Source organism: Prunus dulcis, chromosome 7, assembly GCF_902201215.1.
Source record: "Prunus dulcis chromosome 7, ALMONDv2, whole genome shotgun sequence".
Classification (NCBI taxonomy): domain Eukaryota; kingdom Viridiplantae; phylum Streptophyta; class Magnoliopsida; order Rosales; family Rosaceae; genus Prunus; species Prunus dulcis.
The window spans coordinates 3,405,368-3,420,329 of NC_047656.1; the positions used below are offsets into that span (position 1 = coordinate 3,405,368).

At 36.0% G+C, this 14,962-nt stretch overlaps 2 protein-coding genes across 3 annotated transcripts; one reads left to right on the forward strand and one right to left on the reverse strand.

Moving 5' to 3' along the window:
- Positions 1-748: 748 nt before the first annotated feature.
- On the forward strand, positions 749-3,214 carry LOC117634068 (magnesium-protoporphyrin IX monomethyl ester [oxidative] cyclase, chloroplastic). Of its 2 annotated transcripts, XM_034367974.1 has the most exons (6): positions 785-908; positions 954-1,394; positions 1,519-1,583; positions 1,665-1,992; positions 2,245-2,343; positions 2,790-3,214. In XM_034367974.1, the coding sequence occupies exons 1-6, from the start codon at positions 897-899 to the stop codon at positions 3,051-3,053; spliced, it is 1,209 nt and encodes a 402-aa protein (XP_034223865.1). In that variant the 5' UTR covers positions 785-896; the 3' UTR covers positions 3,054-3,214. The 2 variants fall into 2 exon arrangements, with proteins under 2 accessions (XP_034223864.1, XP_034223865.1); XM_034367973.1 differs by having other exon boundaries at positions 749-1,394.
- A 1,086-nt stretch (positions 3,215-4,300) lies between these two features.
- On the reverse strand, positions 4,301-12,814 carry LOC117635871 (probable protein S-acyltransferase 4). Its single transcript, XM_034370249.1, has 7 exons — positions 12,562-12,814; positions 12,343-12,486; positions 10,882-11,058; positions 7,792-8,100; positions 6,838-7,056; positions 5,284-5,857; positions 4,301-4,614 (listed from the first exon to the last, which is right to left on the reverse strand). The coding sequence occupies exons 2-7, from the start codon at positions 12,391-12,393 to the stop codon at positions 4,589-4,591; spliced, it is 1,356 nt and encodes a 451-aa protein (XP_034226140.1). The 5' UTR covers positions 12,394-12,486; positions 12,562-12,814; the 3' UTR covers positions 4,301-4,588.
- Positions 12,815-14,962: the final 2,148 nt, after the last annotated feature.

Consider the following 14,962-nt stretch of genomic DNA (forward strand, 5'->3'; position numbering starts at 1 on the left):
TATCGGAATTTGAAAAAATTTACATCGATTTGTTTGGTGAAAAAAAAAAAAAAAAAACCTAACACACACAATTATTTTAAAAAAATTAACACACAAAAAAAAAAAAATACATAAAATTGAATTTACATCTCCGATTGAATGTAAAGTTGCTTTGAGCGATCCATAAGTCAGTCAATTTAAGTCAAACACAAACAAAAGAACTGATTTAACTGAACATGGAATAAAGAAAGGGAGATTCACTATAATACCCAATATTGGAGCCTAAATTATAAAAAAACCCTATATGAAATGGACTTTAGAAACACACCCAAAACCCATTTACAACATAACAATAAGGCTTTTAACTTCTTTTAAATTACAAAACTGCCATTGATTTCTTAAAACAAACCCAACCCAAAAACCTCATAAAACAGCCCAAAACACTCAATGGGGTATCAAAGTAATTTAATAATTAAAATTAAATTCAATAGGGCCAGCTATTATTTTTTGGGTTTTTTTGGGGTATGTTTATAGAAATTAAATAGTGTAGGGTTTATTTATAGTTTTAGTGCTAAGAATGGGAATTTGACTAAATATCTCATAAAGAAATCTCCCAAAGGAGAGTCGTTTTCCAGTGGAACGGAACCACACAGTCCTATCCCATGTGGCATTATCACAACCAATCACGTAAACAAGAGATGGGTGAAAATCAGATGCCACGTGTCACATGTCCATTTAAACTCCTAGATTTCATTGGATGAGATTATATCCGGTGTGAACCAATTGTAACTCCCACGCATCTTATCCGTCCACCCCTTTGTGGTGTCTCTAAAATCCAAGTATACAGAGACAGAGAGAGAAAGAGAGCTCACTTCCATTGCCAACATTCTGCTAGAACTTCAAACTTTGCTCCAAAAATGGCAGCAGAGATGGCTCTTGTAAAGCCCAAGTTTGCTCCAAAAATGGCAGCAGAGATGGCTCTTGTAAAACCCATCACCAATTTCAACAATGTGAGCCCAAAATTCGGAAGCAGCAGAGCTTGCTCATACAACAAGTTGAGCAGCACAATAAGAATGTCTGCAACTGCACAGCCCACAGCCAAAAAGTCCCCAAAGAAAGCCATCAAGGAGACCCTTTTGGCACCAAGGTTCTACACCACTGACTTTGATGAGATGGAGACCCTCTTCAACACTGAGATCAACAAGAACCTCAACCAGGCTGAGTTTGAGGCTCTGCTTCAGGAGTTCAAGACTGACTACAACCAGACCCACTTTGTGAGGAACAAGGAGTTCAAGGAGGCTGCTGATAAGCTCCAAGGCCCCCTCAGACAGATTTTTGTGGAGTTCTTGGAGAGGTCTTGCACTGCTGAGTTCTCTGGCTTCCTTCTTTACAAAGAGCTTGGAAGAAGGCTCAAGGTGAAATTCTGATTCAATTATCATCTCAATTTGCAGAGTCAGATGGGGTTTTTGGTTAATTAGCAAGTTGGGTTATTCTTTTTTTGTTTGTGGTAGTTAAATTTTAAGAGGATTTATGTTGCAGAAAACCAATCCAGTGGTGGCTGAGATATTCTCTCTCATGTCGAGGGATGAAGCCAGGCATGCTGGGTATGCAAGCATTTTGATTTTGTTACTCTTTAATCAATATTTATTAGAATGAATGACCATAGTTTTGCACTACCGCTGCAGGTTTTTGAACAAGGGCTTGTCTGATTTTAATTTGGCATTGGACTTGGGGTTTCTGACAAAGGCCAGGAAATACACATTTTTCAAGCCAAAGTTCATCTTCTATGCCACTTATTTATCTGAGAAGATTGGATACTGGAGATACATTACCATATACAGGCATCTCAAGGAGAACCCTGAGTACCAGTGCTATCCCATTTTCAAGTATTTTGAGAACTGGTGTCAGGATGAGAACAGGCATGGTGACTTCTTTTCTGCACTGATGAAGGCACAACCCCAATTCCTTAATGACTGGAAGGCAAAGTTGTGGTCTCGATTCTTCTGCTTATCGGTAACTTCTTGCTCTCAAGATAACAATTATTTCTTTAGCCATGTAATGTCACAGCTGCACATGTGAGAATACACTTTCTTGTTTGCAACCTAAACCGATGTGTTCAGAACAAAATATTTTATGGGAAGTTGCATTTATTTCCCCCCTCTTTGCCTACCCAAACAACTGAAATGGTTTAGCATCAAGTTACATAAGGTTGCTCAGCTATCCTTCAACTTCTGTTCCTTCATACTTGACAAATTTATGGTGCAGGTATATGTGACAATGTACCTAAATGATTGCCAACGCACAGCTTTCTATGAAGGCATTGGGCTCAACACAAAAGAATTTGATATGCATGTTATCATTGAGGTGAGCCTGTGGTTCCATAGTTCACAATTACCAAAACTTGAGAGAAATTTTTTTATTGTAGTTCAAGATATTAATGTTTCTAATATGCCAGAAGCATCCTTCTTTCTCACAGCTATAATTTTCAAACTTATTTTCAAGAATGGTAAATCCTTTTAATTCCCTTCTTGGTTGCCAAAATGATGAGGTAGAAAGAGAAAAATCAGAATTTCCTTGTATACCTGAGTAGTTGCAATATCAAATTTTACACTCTTTTTCATTACTCTTGGCAACCAATATGGAGGTAAGAGGTGATGTTTATCGTTTGTTAAACATCCAATCTCTTGTTAGAAGCATGCTAACATCTAGTCTTCTTTCTGGAAGATAATAAGACTGCCTTTACTCCCTTAGCTAGTTGGACATGACAACTTTTGTGCCAAGGTTCAGTAGTGTATTTTCTGTTTACGCAGACAAATCGCACTACAGCCAGAATTTTCCCAGCTGTGCTTGATGTTGAGAACCCAGAATTCAAAAGGAAACTGGACCGCATGGTGGAGATTAACCAGAAGCTGATTGCTGTCGGGGAGAGCGACGACATTCCCTTGGTGAAGAACTTAAAGAGGATACCTATGGTTGCTGCATTGGCCTCTGAGCTTCTGGCTGCATACCTTATGCCACCCATTGAGTCTGGATCTGTTGATTTTGCTGAGTTTGAAACCCAACTGGTGTACTGATTTTTTTGTAAGATTTCCCTCTCATCCCATATGATGTTAGCGCATAATTAGTATGCCTACAAAACTGAGAAGATGTTGTCAAGTTATCAACACTTGTTTACATACCCTTTGCTTCATAACGTTTAATTTTTTACTGTAAAAATGGTTTCCCTTTGGCAATATTCTTGGTCATATGCTTCAAATTTCTAACCCTAAACCCTAAAACATAACCTCCATTAATCCACGGTGATTTATTTTTTATGAAAATAATTGTCTATAAAAAAATACTCCGCCCTGTTTAATTCATGGCTTAGACGTAATAAGTATGAGATTTCATTCCCATGTTCAGTAAAAAGATTCTTGGGAGTACATAAGTTACATATACATTTTTTCTTCTAAAACTTTTTGTATTTCTAATTTTTTTGTTACTTTGTAATAAGGGAATGAGATTATTATGTATTTCTCATTGTTCAGTGGAGAATTGAACAAATTTTATTCATATTGTTACTACATAAAGCAAATATGGGAATGAGATTACCATGTAATTCTCATTGTTTTTTGAGCGTGAGAATTGAACAAACTCGTACTTTTGGACCACCTATCATTAACAGGACGCTTTGTCAACCATTATAGAACAAATGTCAATTTCAGCCCTAATACTTTAAACGATTGAGATCATATATCTTAAACTAAGGGATAAAATTGTAATTTCAATTAATATCTCTCATCTAATATTTTTTCCCAGTAATTTATCTTCCTAACATCCATCATGTTTTCACACACATTGTGTCAACCATCTGGTAAGTTCTAAATAATTGTCTTGAAAATGAAATTAATCTAATCTTTGCTTCCATGCAGCTCTCATAGCGGTATTGTTAAACAAATCAAACCCCAAATGAAAAGTTTACATTTAACTTAGCAAGTCTCAGCACCCCATCCAAAAACAAAACAGAAAAACAAAAAGCCTAAGTGCATATGAGATAAGTCGAAACACATGGTCGTAGCAGATGTTTTTTTTTAAATTTAAATTTTTTCCATTTGTCAAAGTTTGGAAGAGGGAGGCGAGATGTACCATTAGGGTTCAAACCTGAGATCCCTAATCTGCACGCAAATGCTCTTACCACTAAGCTATAGACCCATTCGCGGATGTAGCATAGGTTATATATACAATATTAAATATCATATAGCAAACCAGAAAGAATATTATCCAATGAAACTTGGAGAAAGTCAATCCAGATTTTCTTAAAACTGTCATCAAAAAGGCAAAATAAAATAAACACTACTGAACATTAAACCACTATGAACACCATTCCTTGCAGATTTCTGCATTATTGTAAACACAAGAAGACATTTTACAACAATCATGAATCAGAATTTTATCATGGGACAATGTAACTGTATGAACTCTCCTTTGCTTTCCAGCATCAAAGTGACCAACTATTGTAACTGTATTAAGAAAGACGTACCTGCTTACCTAGTTTCTGACTACCATAACTACTGAAACAAAAGATCCTTTGGAAACCGAAAAGAAAGATGCTTCACGAGATGCAAAAGCCCTAGAAGAGATCTGTTGTAGCCAAACCTGTCATTAAGGGACGAAGGTCAAGTAGAATGCAGAATAAGAATGATAATTCAGAAACAGGACGAGTAACACCAAAAATTATACTAAACATGACATGTACACAAAGCTGAGGGATGTTGAGGAATATCAAAAGGAAATCTTTTCCAATATGTTTTCTGTGGCATTTAGAAGAGTATTTCATATCACACCGCACATAAAACTAGCATCAACAAGAACAAATTTTAAATTATGAAGGGTGATGAGTGTAAAACAGTTAAGACAGGTTGTTTCCTATGCCAGTTGATTAAACCAAGCAAGCAAACTAATAAAGATATAGTTTAGTATTTGTCCACATTGCATTACTCTTCCATTAGATAATCATGTTTTCTCTCTTTCTTTTTGCTTGTTCTTTATGTTCAGAAAAGATGGAGCATATGATTAGAAAGCTCAAAGAATCTCTATTTTCGCTGCATATTTTTTTGTTATGTTATAGAAGAACCAGTTAACTGAAGATGCAAGTCAAAAACTCAAAATAATCATTTTTGACGCTGACATAACCCACTTAAGTGACTTACTAATATAAGGAACTAAAGTTTGAGGTCTGAAAGTATAAGAATCCTACATTTAAAAAACAGACCAAAAAACAAAAGACTCAAATGAAAATATGGAAATAAAATAAAGTTAAGAAACCTTTATGCTTGGTTTTAGGATCGTTATTTCCACAACCAGCTTCCTCATTTGCTCCATCCAAGGAAATGGTGCTCTGTACAGATGCTCTCAATTCATCTCTCGGAGGTGAGCTTCCCACATAATCTCTCACTCCATCCCTTGTAGTAACACTTTGCACAGATTCTGTAATTTTATCTCCATCCATTGAGTATTTCACAGATTCTTTTGCTTCTGTCTGAATGGGAAAGAAAGTGTCAAAAGCAGGTCCTCGTTGTTCCCCTGCATTCTTCAAATCATCCTCCAAATCATCATAGTCAAAATTCAGCAAAAGGTTGGGAATTGGAAAACCATTGTCCTCCGCAATGCCAGTTCCCATTTCAATATCAATTTTCTCCTTTGAGCCCATAATACCTTCATCAAGATTTGGAGTCACAGATCCTGCGATCATCTGTTCATCCATTTCAATGAATGATCGGAATCTATTCATTGAAGGAGGGATCTTACAGAAAAAAACTTCTTTGATGTTCCACATCACTCCTTTGTTATATGGGTTCTCCTTCTTATCATATCGGTACCGGAAGTTTTCATATGTTGTCTGTAACAGAACAAGAATCAGAGAAATAATATTAGATGAGAATGTACATATCGTCTCTGTGTGTGTAGTAGGTGTTACATTCAAGAATACTGACAAAGACACAATGTTGAAACTTTGTATTAGACTATAATGCCCTACTTATTTAAACTATGTCATTTATTTATTACAATAATATTATTTTAAGGATTAAGTATCTCTTCCTTTTTTTCACACTCTAGCTCCCTCTTTCGCGTTCCTGTTATTTGTTTCTTCTATTGTTATAATCTCCATAAATAAAGCCTACTTCTGATTGGAACATCTGATTCTTGTTCTGAAGAGAAAGCCCATCTTTAATAGCCCATCAGGAAAGCATTTTAACCAAGTCTTTAATACTTTAATCAATACTATAAGCAAACTTTCTCCATTTCCTTAATCAATACGTTATCTGAAAGAAAATTATTATCACTTGATCAGATCAAGTAATTCTCAAAGATATATATAAAATATTCTTCTTAGTAATAAAACCACAATCTCTCAATATTCTTAGCCACGCATAACTAATAACGATAATATTTCCTTGATGTATGTTTTAATTAGGTTTATGCATTATATACTTTTATATTCTAAACAAGAGAATGATTTACTAACTAGCTCTTGGTCAAGTTGTATTCCTCTTCCCAATGGAGGAGGCCCCGAGTTCGAATCCCCTCCCTTCTTGATTAAAAAAAAATATTAAATTATTTTATCATTTAAACCAAATGCAAGAATATGTCAATGTGCTAGTACAAAAGATATAGGCTAGAAAATTAAGCTAAATGCATATCGTACTAGATTAACTACAACACTGCAGCTTCACCCATTCATTTTTTTGGGAGGCGAAGCCATTTGGCCCAAATGCCATCAGCTAAGATCTCCATAGATAAGATTCTTAGAGGGAGAGAAAACCAATCAGATTATATTATTTGCATATTTAGTTTCAGTATATCACTGAGCAAGGTCACCTGGTTTGTGCATATCAAGTAGGAATGGAAGATTGTAAGGCCACCAACAAACCAGATAGCGATGAAGCAGTACACTAAAAGGAAATCTGAGAGGATATCTTTCGACACAGCTTTTGGAACACCGCCTTCTTGAACTATATTTATCCAAGAGAAGACAAAAACATATATGCACAATATGGTTGAGGTTGATATGAACATGAAGAAGAACCTATAGTTACGCTGCAACCAAGCATATAAGAGGACGGTTAGTTTATGAGTAGACCGCACAATGAACAATTATGCAAAGATTTGGACACCAAATAAATTAAAACCATAAACTTGATATTCAAAACAAGTTGATTCAATTATAGTTGTCTGACAACAAAACTACTTGCGGTTCACGTGTGTGCAGTTTCCAGCTAAACTTTAGATGACTTAGTTACAGAGCCCATAAGGATGTCAAGAGAAATGGGGTAGTACTGTATAGCTGGTGAGATTACATGGAAATAAATCAGGACTATCAATGTAGACTCCCTCCTTTCAAACTAGTGTGAAAAAGTTTAAACATACTACCGAAAAAGTAACTTCAAGAATTTTAGTATCTAATAAATAAATCTGTATCAAAGTTTCAAACGCTTTTTTGCTGTCAAAGTAAAACTTTGCAAGGATCCCAAGATATATTGGATTAAGTGCTAATAATAAGACTGAAGATATACTTAGACAGCTCCAACTACACAGGTATAACATTCCAGCAGTTATATAAATTTTTAGTTTGTTCCTACTGCAATTCTTGACCGACAATACCTTTGGTCTTTGATAAATATCACTACAGTCAGCCACCATGTTCAAAAGAGTTAACAATGTCCAGGAAGGAAACCCACGTAAAATTATCAGTTCAATTAGTTGTACCTTATTCCAATTTCTCATCACAGGTGGCATAAACATAGAAGATACTCTTTTACACTAATAACTTACAATTCCAATGCATTGGCCAACCCATGGACAATGATGATCGAATCTCTGAACACAATTGTTGCAGATAGAACAGTGAGATACACGAGGAGGGCGATAAAGCAAACAAGTATCACAGTACTTCACTTTTACTGTGTGACCATTTACAATGACATCTTTGGTTCGTGGTAGTTTCAAATGAGGAGTTCTTTCATTAACCCACTCCATTGATGGGGTTGCTAGATCAAATGCTTCATCTGATTCTGGAGGCCTTGAATTTCTAGGGACTATTCCAGGATCCCTACCAGAAGTCAAGAACAGAAATGTTAAATCCTGCACAGAAATGAGCTAAAGGTCAGATTTCTATTTAAATACCAGAGCAATCAACAATTGTAAGAAAAGAATGTTCAATCATCTTTAATTTATCAAGTGATTGAAATCATATAGTTATCATCTTAGTCTTCAAGAGTGATAAAGGCTGCCATTGGGATGCAATCCAAGTGTCCAATGGCTTAGATCCACAACCACAAGAAAAGGGAAACAGAAGTCGCATACAGAACATTTTGACAAGTTAACATCCCTTTGATATGTACAAAGAAAAACGTGATCTGGTACATGAAATAAAAAAGAATCCATATTGCAGAAAGAACAGACTCATTCCAAAGGCCGATTGGAGAAACGGAGGTCTCTTAACATTTGAGGTCTAGACACCCTTATTGATGAGGACATCTTTGTCAAACCCATTAGGGTTTACAAACGAAAGAGATGGAAGAGGGAATTATTAATTAGTTTCCTAATTTATTTGTTAGTTCCTAGGTTCTCTAAGTTTTCTAGATTTCATTAGGATTTTTAGTTTTTCCAGATTTCAGTAGGATTTTTAAGTTTCTCATTTTATTTGGATTAGGATCTCTTTCCTAGAATAAGTTTAATTTTCCTTTTCCCTCTAGGGTTAGATTATTATAAATACCCCGTCTATGTAATTCATTATGGAGTTGAGTTGTTGAGATATAAAGAAAAGTTTATTTTCCAGAGATTGGAGACTACTTGGTGTGAAGCCAAACCCCAGGAGTGATTCCAGACCTATCCCTTTTGTTCTATTTTCTGTTTTCCATTGTTTTCGCTTCCGCTAAACTACCTAAATACTCAATTCACCCGTATCCTACATCAAATTTGTTTTCAAATCTCTTTTTCTGCACATTGTATGTCAAGTGTATGACTCCAACTATGGTTGGTAAGACAAACATGCCAGCAATGGTCTATGAACGGATTGTTCATATGCCGGAAACTCTAACAAAGCAAGTGGCAGATTCCGAAGAACGATTCAGACTCATGGATCATCATCTTGCAAAACTAGAAGCATCCAAGCACCGTTATGTGGAAAAGTTTGACATGATCAATATTTGTTCAAAGAAGGAGTCTCAAGAACGTCAATCCATTGATGATTGGAAACAAGGAGAAAATTGGTGAAAAGGTCTTGCTGAAAAGCTCTTTGAGGTAAGTCAAGCGTGACGCACTCCATCTATTGGCTTGTACAAAGACCTAAGGAACTGAACCTCCTTATAGTTATAGAGGCTTTTCAAGACAATACCATGGAGATTCAAGTAGAAGCTGCTGGTCAAGGTGAGTTTAAGGAAGAAGTGTGTAAGCCTGAACTTCTTGCTAGTGTTGTCGACATTAAGGTTGTATCTGGTGAGATTTTTCATCCTATGATGACACTAGTAAGTTGCCCATTGATTGAATCACCGTTCAGCAAAGGCGGGAAAGTGTAACTGATCAGTCGGCATTCCTACAACTCATTGATTTTATCAGATTCGGGAGGGAGACAAGAGGATGAGTCTATATGTTTGCACGCTGATTCCGACTTCCAGGAATGTTACTACAATTCTAACTCGCCGGAGTCGAGTTCTTCTCAGCCAGGGAGAATTGATGAGGACATCTTTGTCAAACCCATTAGGGTTTACAAACAAAAGAGATGGAAGAGGGAATTATTAATTAATTTCCTAATTTATTTGTTAGTTCCTAGGTTCTCTAAGTTTTCCAGATTTCAGTAGGATTTCCAAGTTTCCTATTTTATTTGGATTAGGATTTCTTTCCTAGAATAAGTTTAATTTTCATTTTCACTCTAGGGTTAGATTATTATAAATACCCCGTCTATGTAATTCATTATGGAGTTGAGTTGTTGAGATATAAAGAAAAGTTTATTTTCCAGAGATTGGAGATAATTGGTGTGAAGCCAAACCCCTGGAGTGATTCCAGACCTATCCCTTCTGTTCTATTTTCTGTTTTCCATTGTTTTGGCTTCAGCTAAACTACCTAAATACTCAATTCACCCGTATTCTACATCACTTATACTCCTTCAGTTTGTCATTTAAACATTAGTACATTATCAAAGGCCAAATCTTGCTGATGTAATGCATCATTGTCCATCTGAAAGTTGCCTCACATTCAAAAGCTTTGAGCTTATAACCATGTCCATCGTAACAGCTTTAGCGTTATCTTCCTTCGAAAAGGTTTTGGATCTAATCCACGGGGAATGGCTGCCCCATTATGTGTGATGTACCTTTCAATTATAGTAGAGAAGTTTATATTGACTCAGAATGGCTTATTACGTAGCATTAAATCTGGAGACAGAAAGAACAATGGTAAAAGTACTAAGCCATCATCAGTGGGCAGGTGTAATTTTTTTGATTGCCACTTAAAGCAAAATCCACATTCATATTTCCTTCCCAAGACCCAGGTTTTCCAGGACAGCCACAAGTAATGGCATTTCTGGTGATATAGAGGCTTATGTAAATAGCCATATAGTATTTATTCGTTTTAATGATCCTCATGGCCTAATAGATGTTTTCCTCTACTTTTAAGACGGGAGTTATCCTATGGATGCTGCTATTAATTCCAAGGCAAGGATTCAAGTTTTGAGTTTCAATAATAACTTAACCAAAACTAAGTTGGTAGACTACTGAGATCTTAACTGTTAACTCTTAGCTATCTCATAAGAAATGGTGAAATAGAGGTTATGCGAATAGCCACATACAGAATAGGCCTCTGACTACAAACAACTGTGTATAGAAAGAAAAGGAAAAAGAAATAGAAAAAATAAAAAAGAAGACTTACCAAAACAGTAAGGACTGAGCCAACAATTAATACAGGATAATCTGTATTCTTCCCATGTTTGATTTTAAAATAAACCTTTATACAAAAGGCAACTGCTGGGCCGGCAACAAGAAGTGTGGACAGAAGAAGAGATGCCACATCAGGACCAAAAATTAATCTTCCGCCACAGAGAAAGTTCTGAAAAAATAAATCAAAAGCCCCATCAGTAAAAGTACACCAAACAGGATTTGGGTTTTGACAATATTCAAACTGGATTTGGACGTTTAACAATATTCAATAGGTATACATGTATGTCAACTCCTGGCCTATCTTCAGCTAAAAGAATAGTCCATAAAGCTTTCATTAATGAAAGATATAGCCAATACAATTACAGAGAAAGGGGAAACATAAACTTAGTGCTGATCAGCGAAGGAAATTTAATGATATCCATGTCCATCAAAGAACCCTGACAAACTATGATGATAAATTTTACTTTTAAAAGAGAATCGAAATTTATTTTGAAATTTCATCTCCAAAATCAGTCACATGAACAATATGCTTGGTGAAAGGTGAACTACCAATAAAGTAAAGTGCATGCATAAATCAAATGCACCAGGCTTCCAAGTAATGATCAAACGTGCCATACCAAGAAATGATCAATAAATTTAATATTGTACGACTTGAATTAATACATGCATTCATATATCTGCAGATATAAGCGAAAGGAAGAAAATATGCATGACATGATAAATTCTGATTATTCATTTGTTTTTATATTCAAAATTAGTCTTTCTTTTTCTCCGCAGATAGGAGATAAATCAACTACACACGCCATTTTTCTGCTTACTAGATTTTTGAGGGCTACTACATGAATCTTGCTTTACACTACAATCTGTCTTCCATACTACCACGTGAAATAATACATAATTATTTTGCTTTATCTGTTCAGTACATGCGTACCTGGTCTGCAAAATCTTGGTTGAAACGCATAAAATTCACTCAAAATAACAAGTAACCACACTAAGGAACAGATGAATGAAAGAAACAAATATATGACCTTATTGGCAAGAATTTGAAATCTAGTATTTAACCTGGACTGCGACCCAGAAAGATATATCTTTTGTTTCTAGTGATAAATATAATCAGGAAATAAGTAAGGCCTTCTTGTGCCGCAAGAGGGGAGGGGGTAATTAAGTAAAGCCAGTCTAGCTAGAGTGCATCTTAAAAACAACTGCCTCACCATAAATTTAAAGACAAAAACACACACAAGAGAGAGGAAAGAAGATGATATACAGAGAGATTAGTCAAATTCATAATATCATCCTCTTCTCTCAGTAACAAAAGCAATACACGCAGATAAACCAATACAATTCATGCTGATTAAAAAACAGTCGCAAGTCAAGAACAGTAAACCCAATTGAGAGAGAGAGAGAGAGAGAGAGAGAGAGAGAGAGAGAGAGAGAGAGAGAGAGAGAAACTCACATTGCTTCCTTTCCAGACTTGGTATAGCCTCTTGGGTTTATTCTGTGCCATACCATCAATGGATAATATGAACCCAGATGCCCAAACTCTTCTATTCTCAACTCCCAAACCCTCTGTTCATCACAATTCCACTTCCTTCCTCCACTACAAAACCCACAACACCTTAAGAAAACCAATTCAAAGCAAATAAATGGGGTTCTTGAGTTTTACATGATGTACCTGTAAATGAGCAATTGAGCACTGAAGAGAGAGAGAGAGAGAGAGAGAGAGAGAGAGAGGGAGATGGAGAGAGGCTTTTGGGTTTGGGATCAAAACCAGCTGCCTCTGCCCACCACTTTTTCTTGAGACGGATTATACTAAGGCAACAGAGAAACAAGATTTTCTCTCTGTCTGTCTGTGTCTTTCTCTCTCTAACTCTCTCTCCCTCTCTCCCTCTCTAACACGCTGCCAACGATGACATCCGGGCGGATGTTCCAATTTCTTGCGGCCTTTCCGCGCCCAACCAACGTTTTTCATTTTTGTTTTTTTTTTGTTTTCAAACAATTATTTATTTTCAAAATTATTATTTTTTGATAATTTATACGTCAACTATTGTATTGATAACAAAATTAATCAACTTTGGCAACAAAAAGACAAACAAAATTAATCAGTATTTCTTTTGCTCTCTTTTTTGCATCAATGTTGCTCAGCCACTGCCAGTACACCAGTCTAACCAACGTGCTGTCACAACTTTTTTTTTATTTTTTTTTTCGGGTATTACTCGTTACAACTATTTTTTCTTTCTCCTCGTGCATTACAATATTCTTGTTCATCAATTACATACGCGTGTTCACTTTTTTTTTCTTTTTTTTTGGGTTATACTTTTTTATTATTTTAATTTTAGTGTTAAGTTTTTCTTATTAGCAGAGGTTTTTTTCGAAGGAAAAATCATTACTAAGGAAAGATTACAATAGGGCAGTTACATAAAGTAAGCTCAACGCGGGTTGGAGACATCTAGGCATAGCACACCCCCTTCTTCTTCTTTTTTTTTTGTTCATTTGTTATGTAGAGGGAAAATGGAGTATTATATTGAGTTGTCTAAAAATTGTCTCCTACATGAATCAAACTCGAGTAAGAATGTCCAAAGAAATACATGGTTGAGTTCCTCCATTCAAGCAAGATGAGCCCAATAAATGCACCTTAAAAAGGGAAAAGTCCAAACAAAGTCATCAGAAGGCCACATTAGACATAAAGCCCACAACAAAAACTTGGTTGTTAGCAAACCCTAGGACAAAGTCAATAGAGTTGTCCTGCCATGAAGACTTGGACAACACTATCGTGCGAAGGTTGAAGGGAGAACCTGCCACCACACAAAAACACAGGAACAAAAACAACACCCACAAATGTGCTCGAAGCGAACTCGTCGATGCACCAAAATGAACACAACAGCCAAGGAAAAACACCACCCCAAACCAATGGAGAAGTAAATAGAAACAAGAAGGAGGTGGTGCACGCACCCAACCTAAAAGTCTACACATCTTTTTAGAGGTACGCAAGAAATCATGTTAAGGGTTGGTAGCTACATCCAAAGGGTAAGCTCAAATCAAATAGGGAGAGAGAGATTCTGACTGAAGGATGGAGAACATGGGGTTTCAATAGAGAGAGGGGTGAAATAGAGACTTGTTAACGGAAAGACTGACGGTAGGTATGGAAGTGGTAAGAAAATCAACTTTATGAATGCGGCTGAGATGAAAAAAATTTGATGTATCGAACTCTAAAAATCGATAAACTTTACCATAATAAAGTGAAAATTATCGTAAGTTTTTTTCAGGGCCACCTTGTAGGACTCATTCCCTATACTAATTTCAATTATCCGAACCATTTATCTTGCAAGACTCCATTCATGTATCATCCTTGAAAAAGATTAAACAAAATAAAAAATTAGAACATTTAGGTAATGATGAAATAAATAGATAGTGTTTAAAAATAAAAAAAAAAAACCAATAAATAACTTCCATTTATTCCAACAGTTAAATTTTTCCAATTTGGAGTTTTTTTGTTTGTTTTTGTGTGTGTGTGTGTGTGTGTGTGTGTAAAGAAGACCTAAAAAATTGGCGGTTTGAATCACTAAAAGTACAATATATTTGGACCCTTACATGATGTCCCACAAATAAACGTATATGAGGGACTCCTCAATTGAAGTACCTTCTCTACATAATATCACATATTATGTTTTGAAACCTAATTTAACCCCAACAAAGACTACACTATAGAGGAAAAGGACAACAAAATAAAAAGGGTTAATTACAATTTTGGTCACTTGGGTTTGGATCGAAATCAATTTTAGTCACTGTGATTTCAATTTTCCCAATTTGCCCCTATACTTGCAGTCGTTAACAAATCATGTCTGTTAAAAGGTCAAATAGCCGAGCCTATCAAAAGACGCCCTGTGGCCAAGGTTGGGGTGCTAGTGTATCGACCCGACTAGATTGACCACCCAAGTTACTGTTAATAGGTCTTAGAGCCGAGCTTATTAGAGGACGCCACGTGGCCAAGGTGGGCTGCTTATACACCGACCTGACCAGGCTGATTGCCTTAGGTCCACTATGACGTCATGAGAATAGAAAGGCAGAAGCACTAG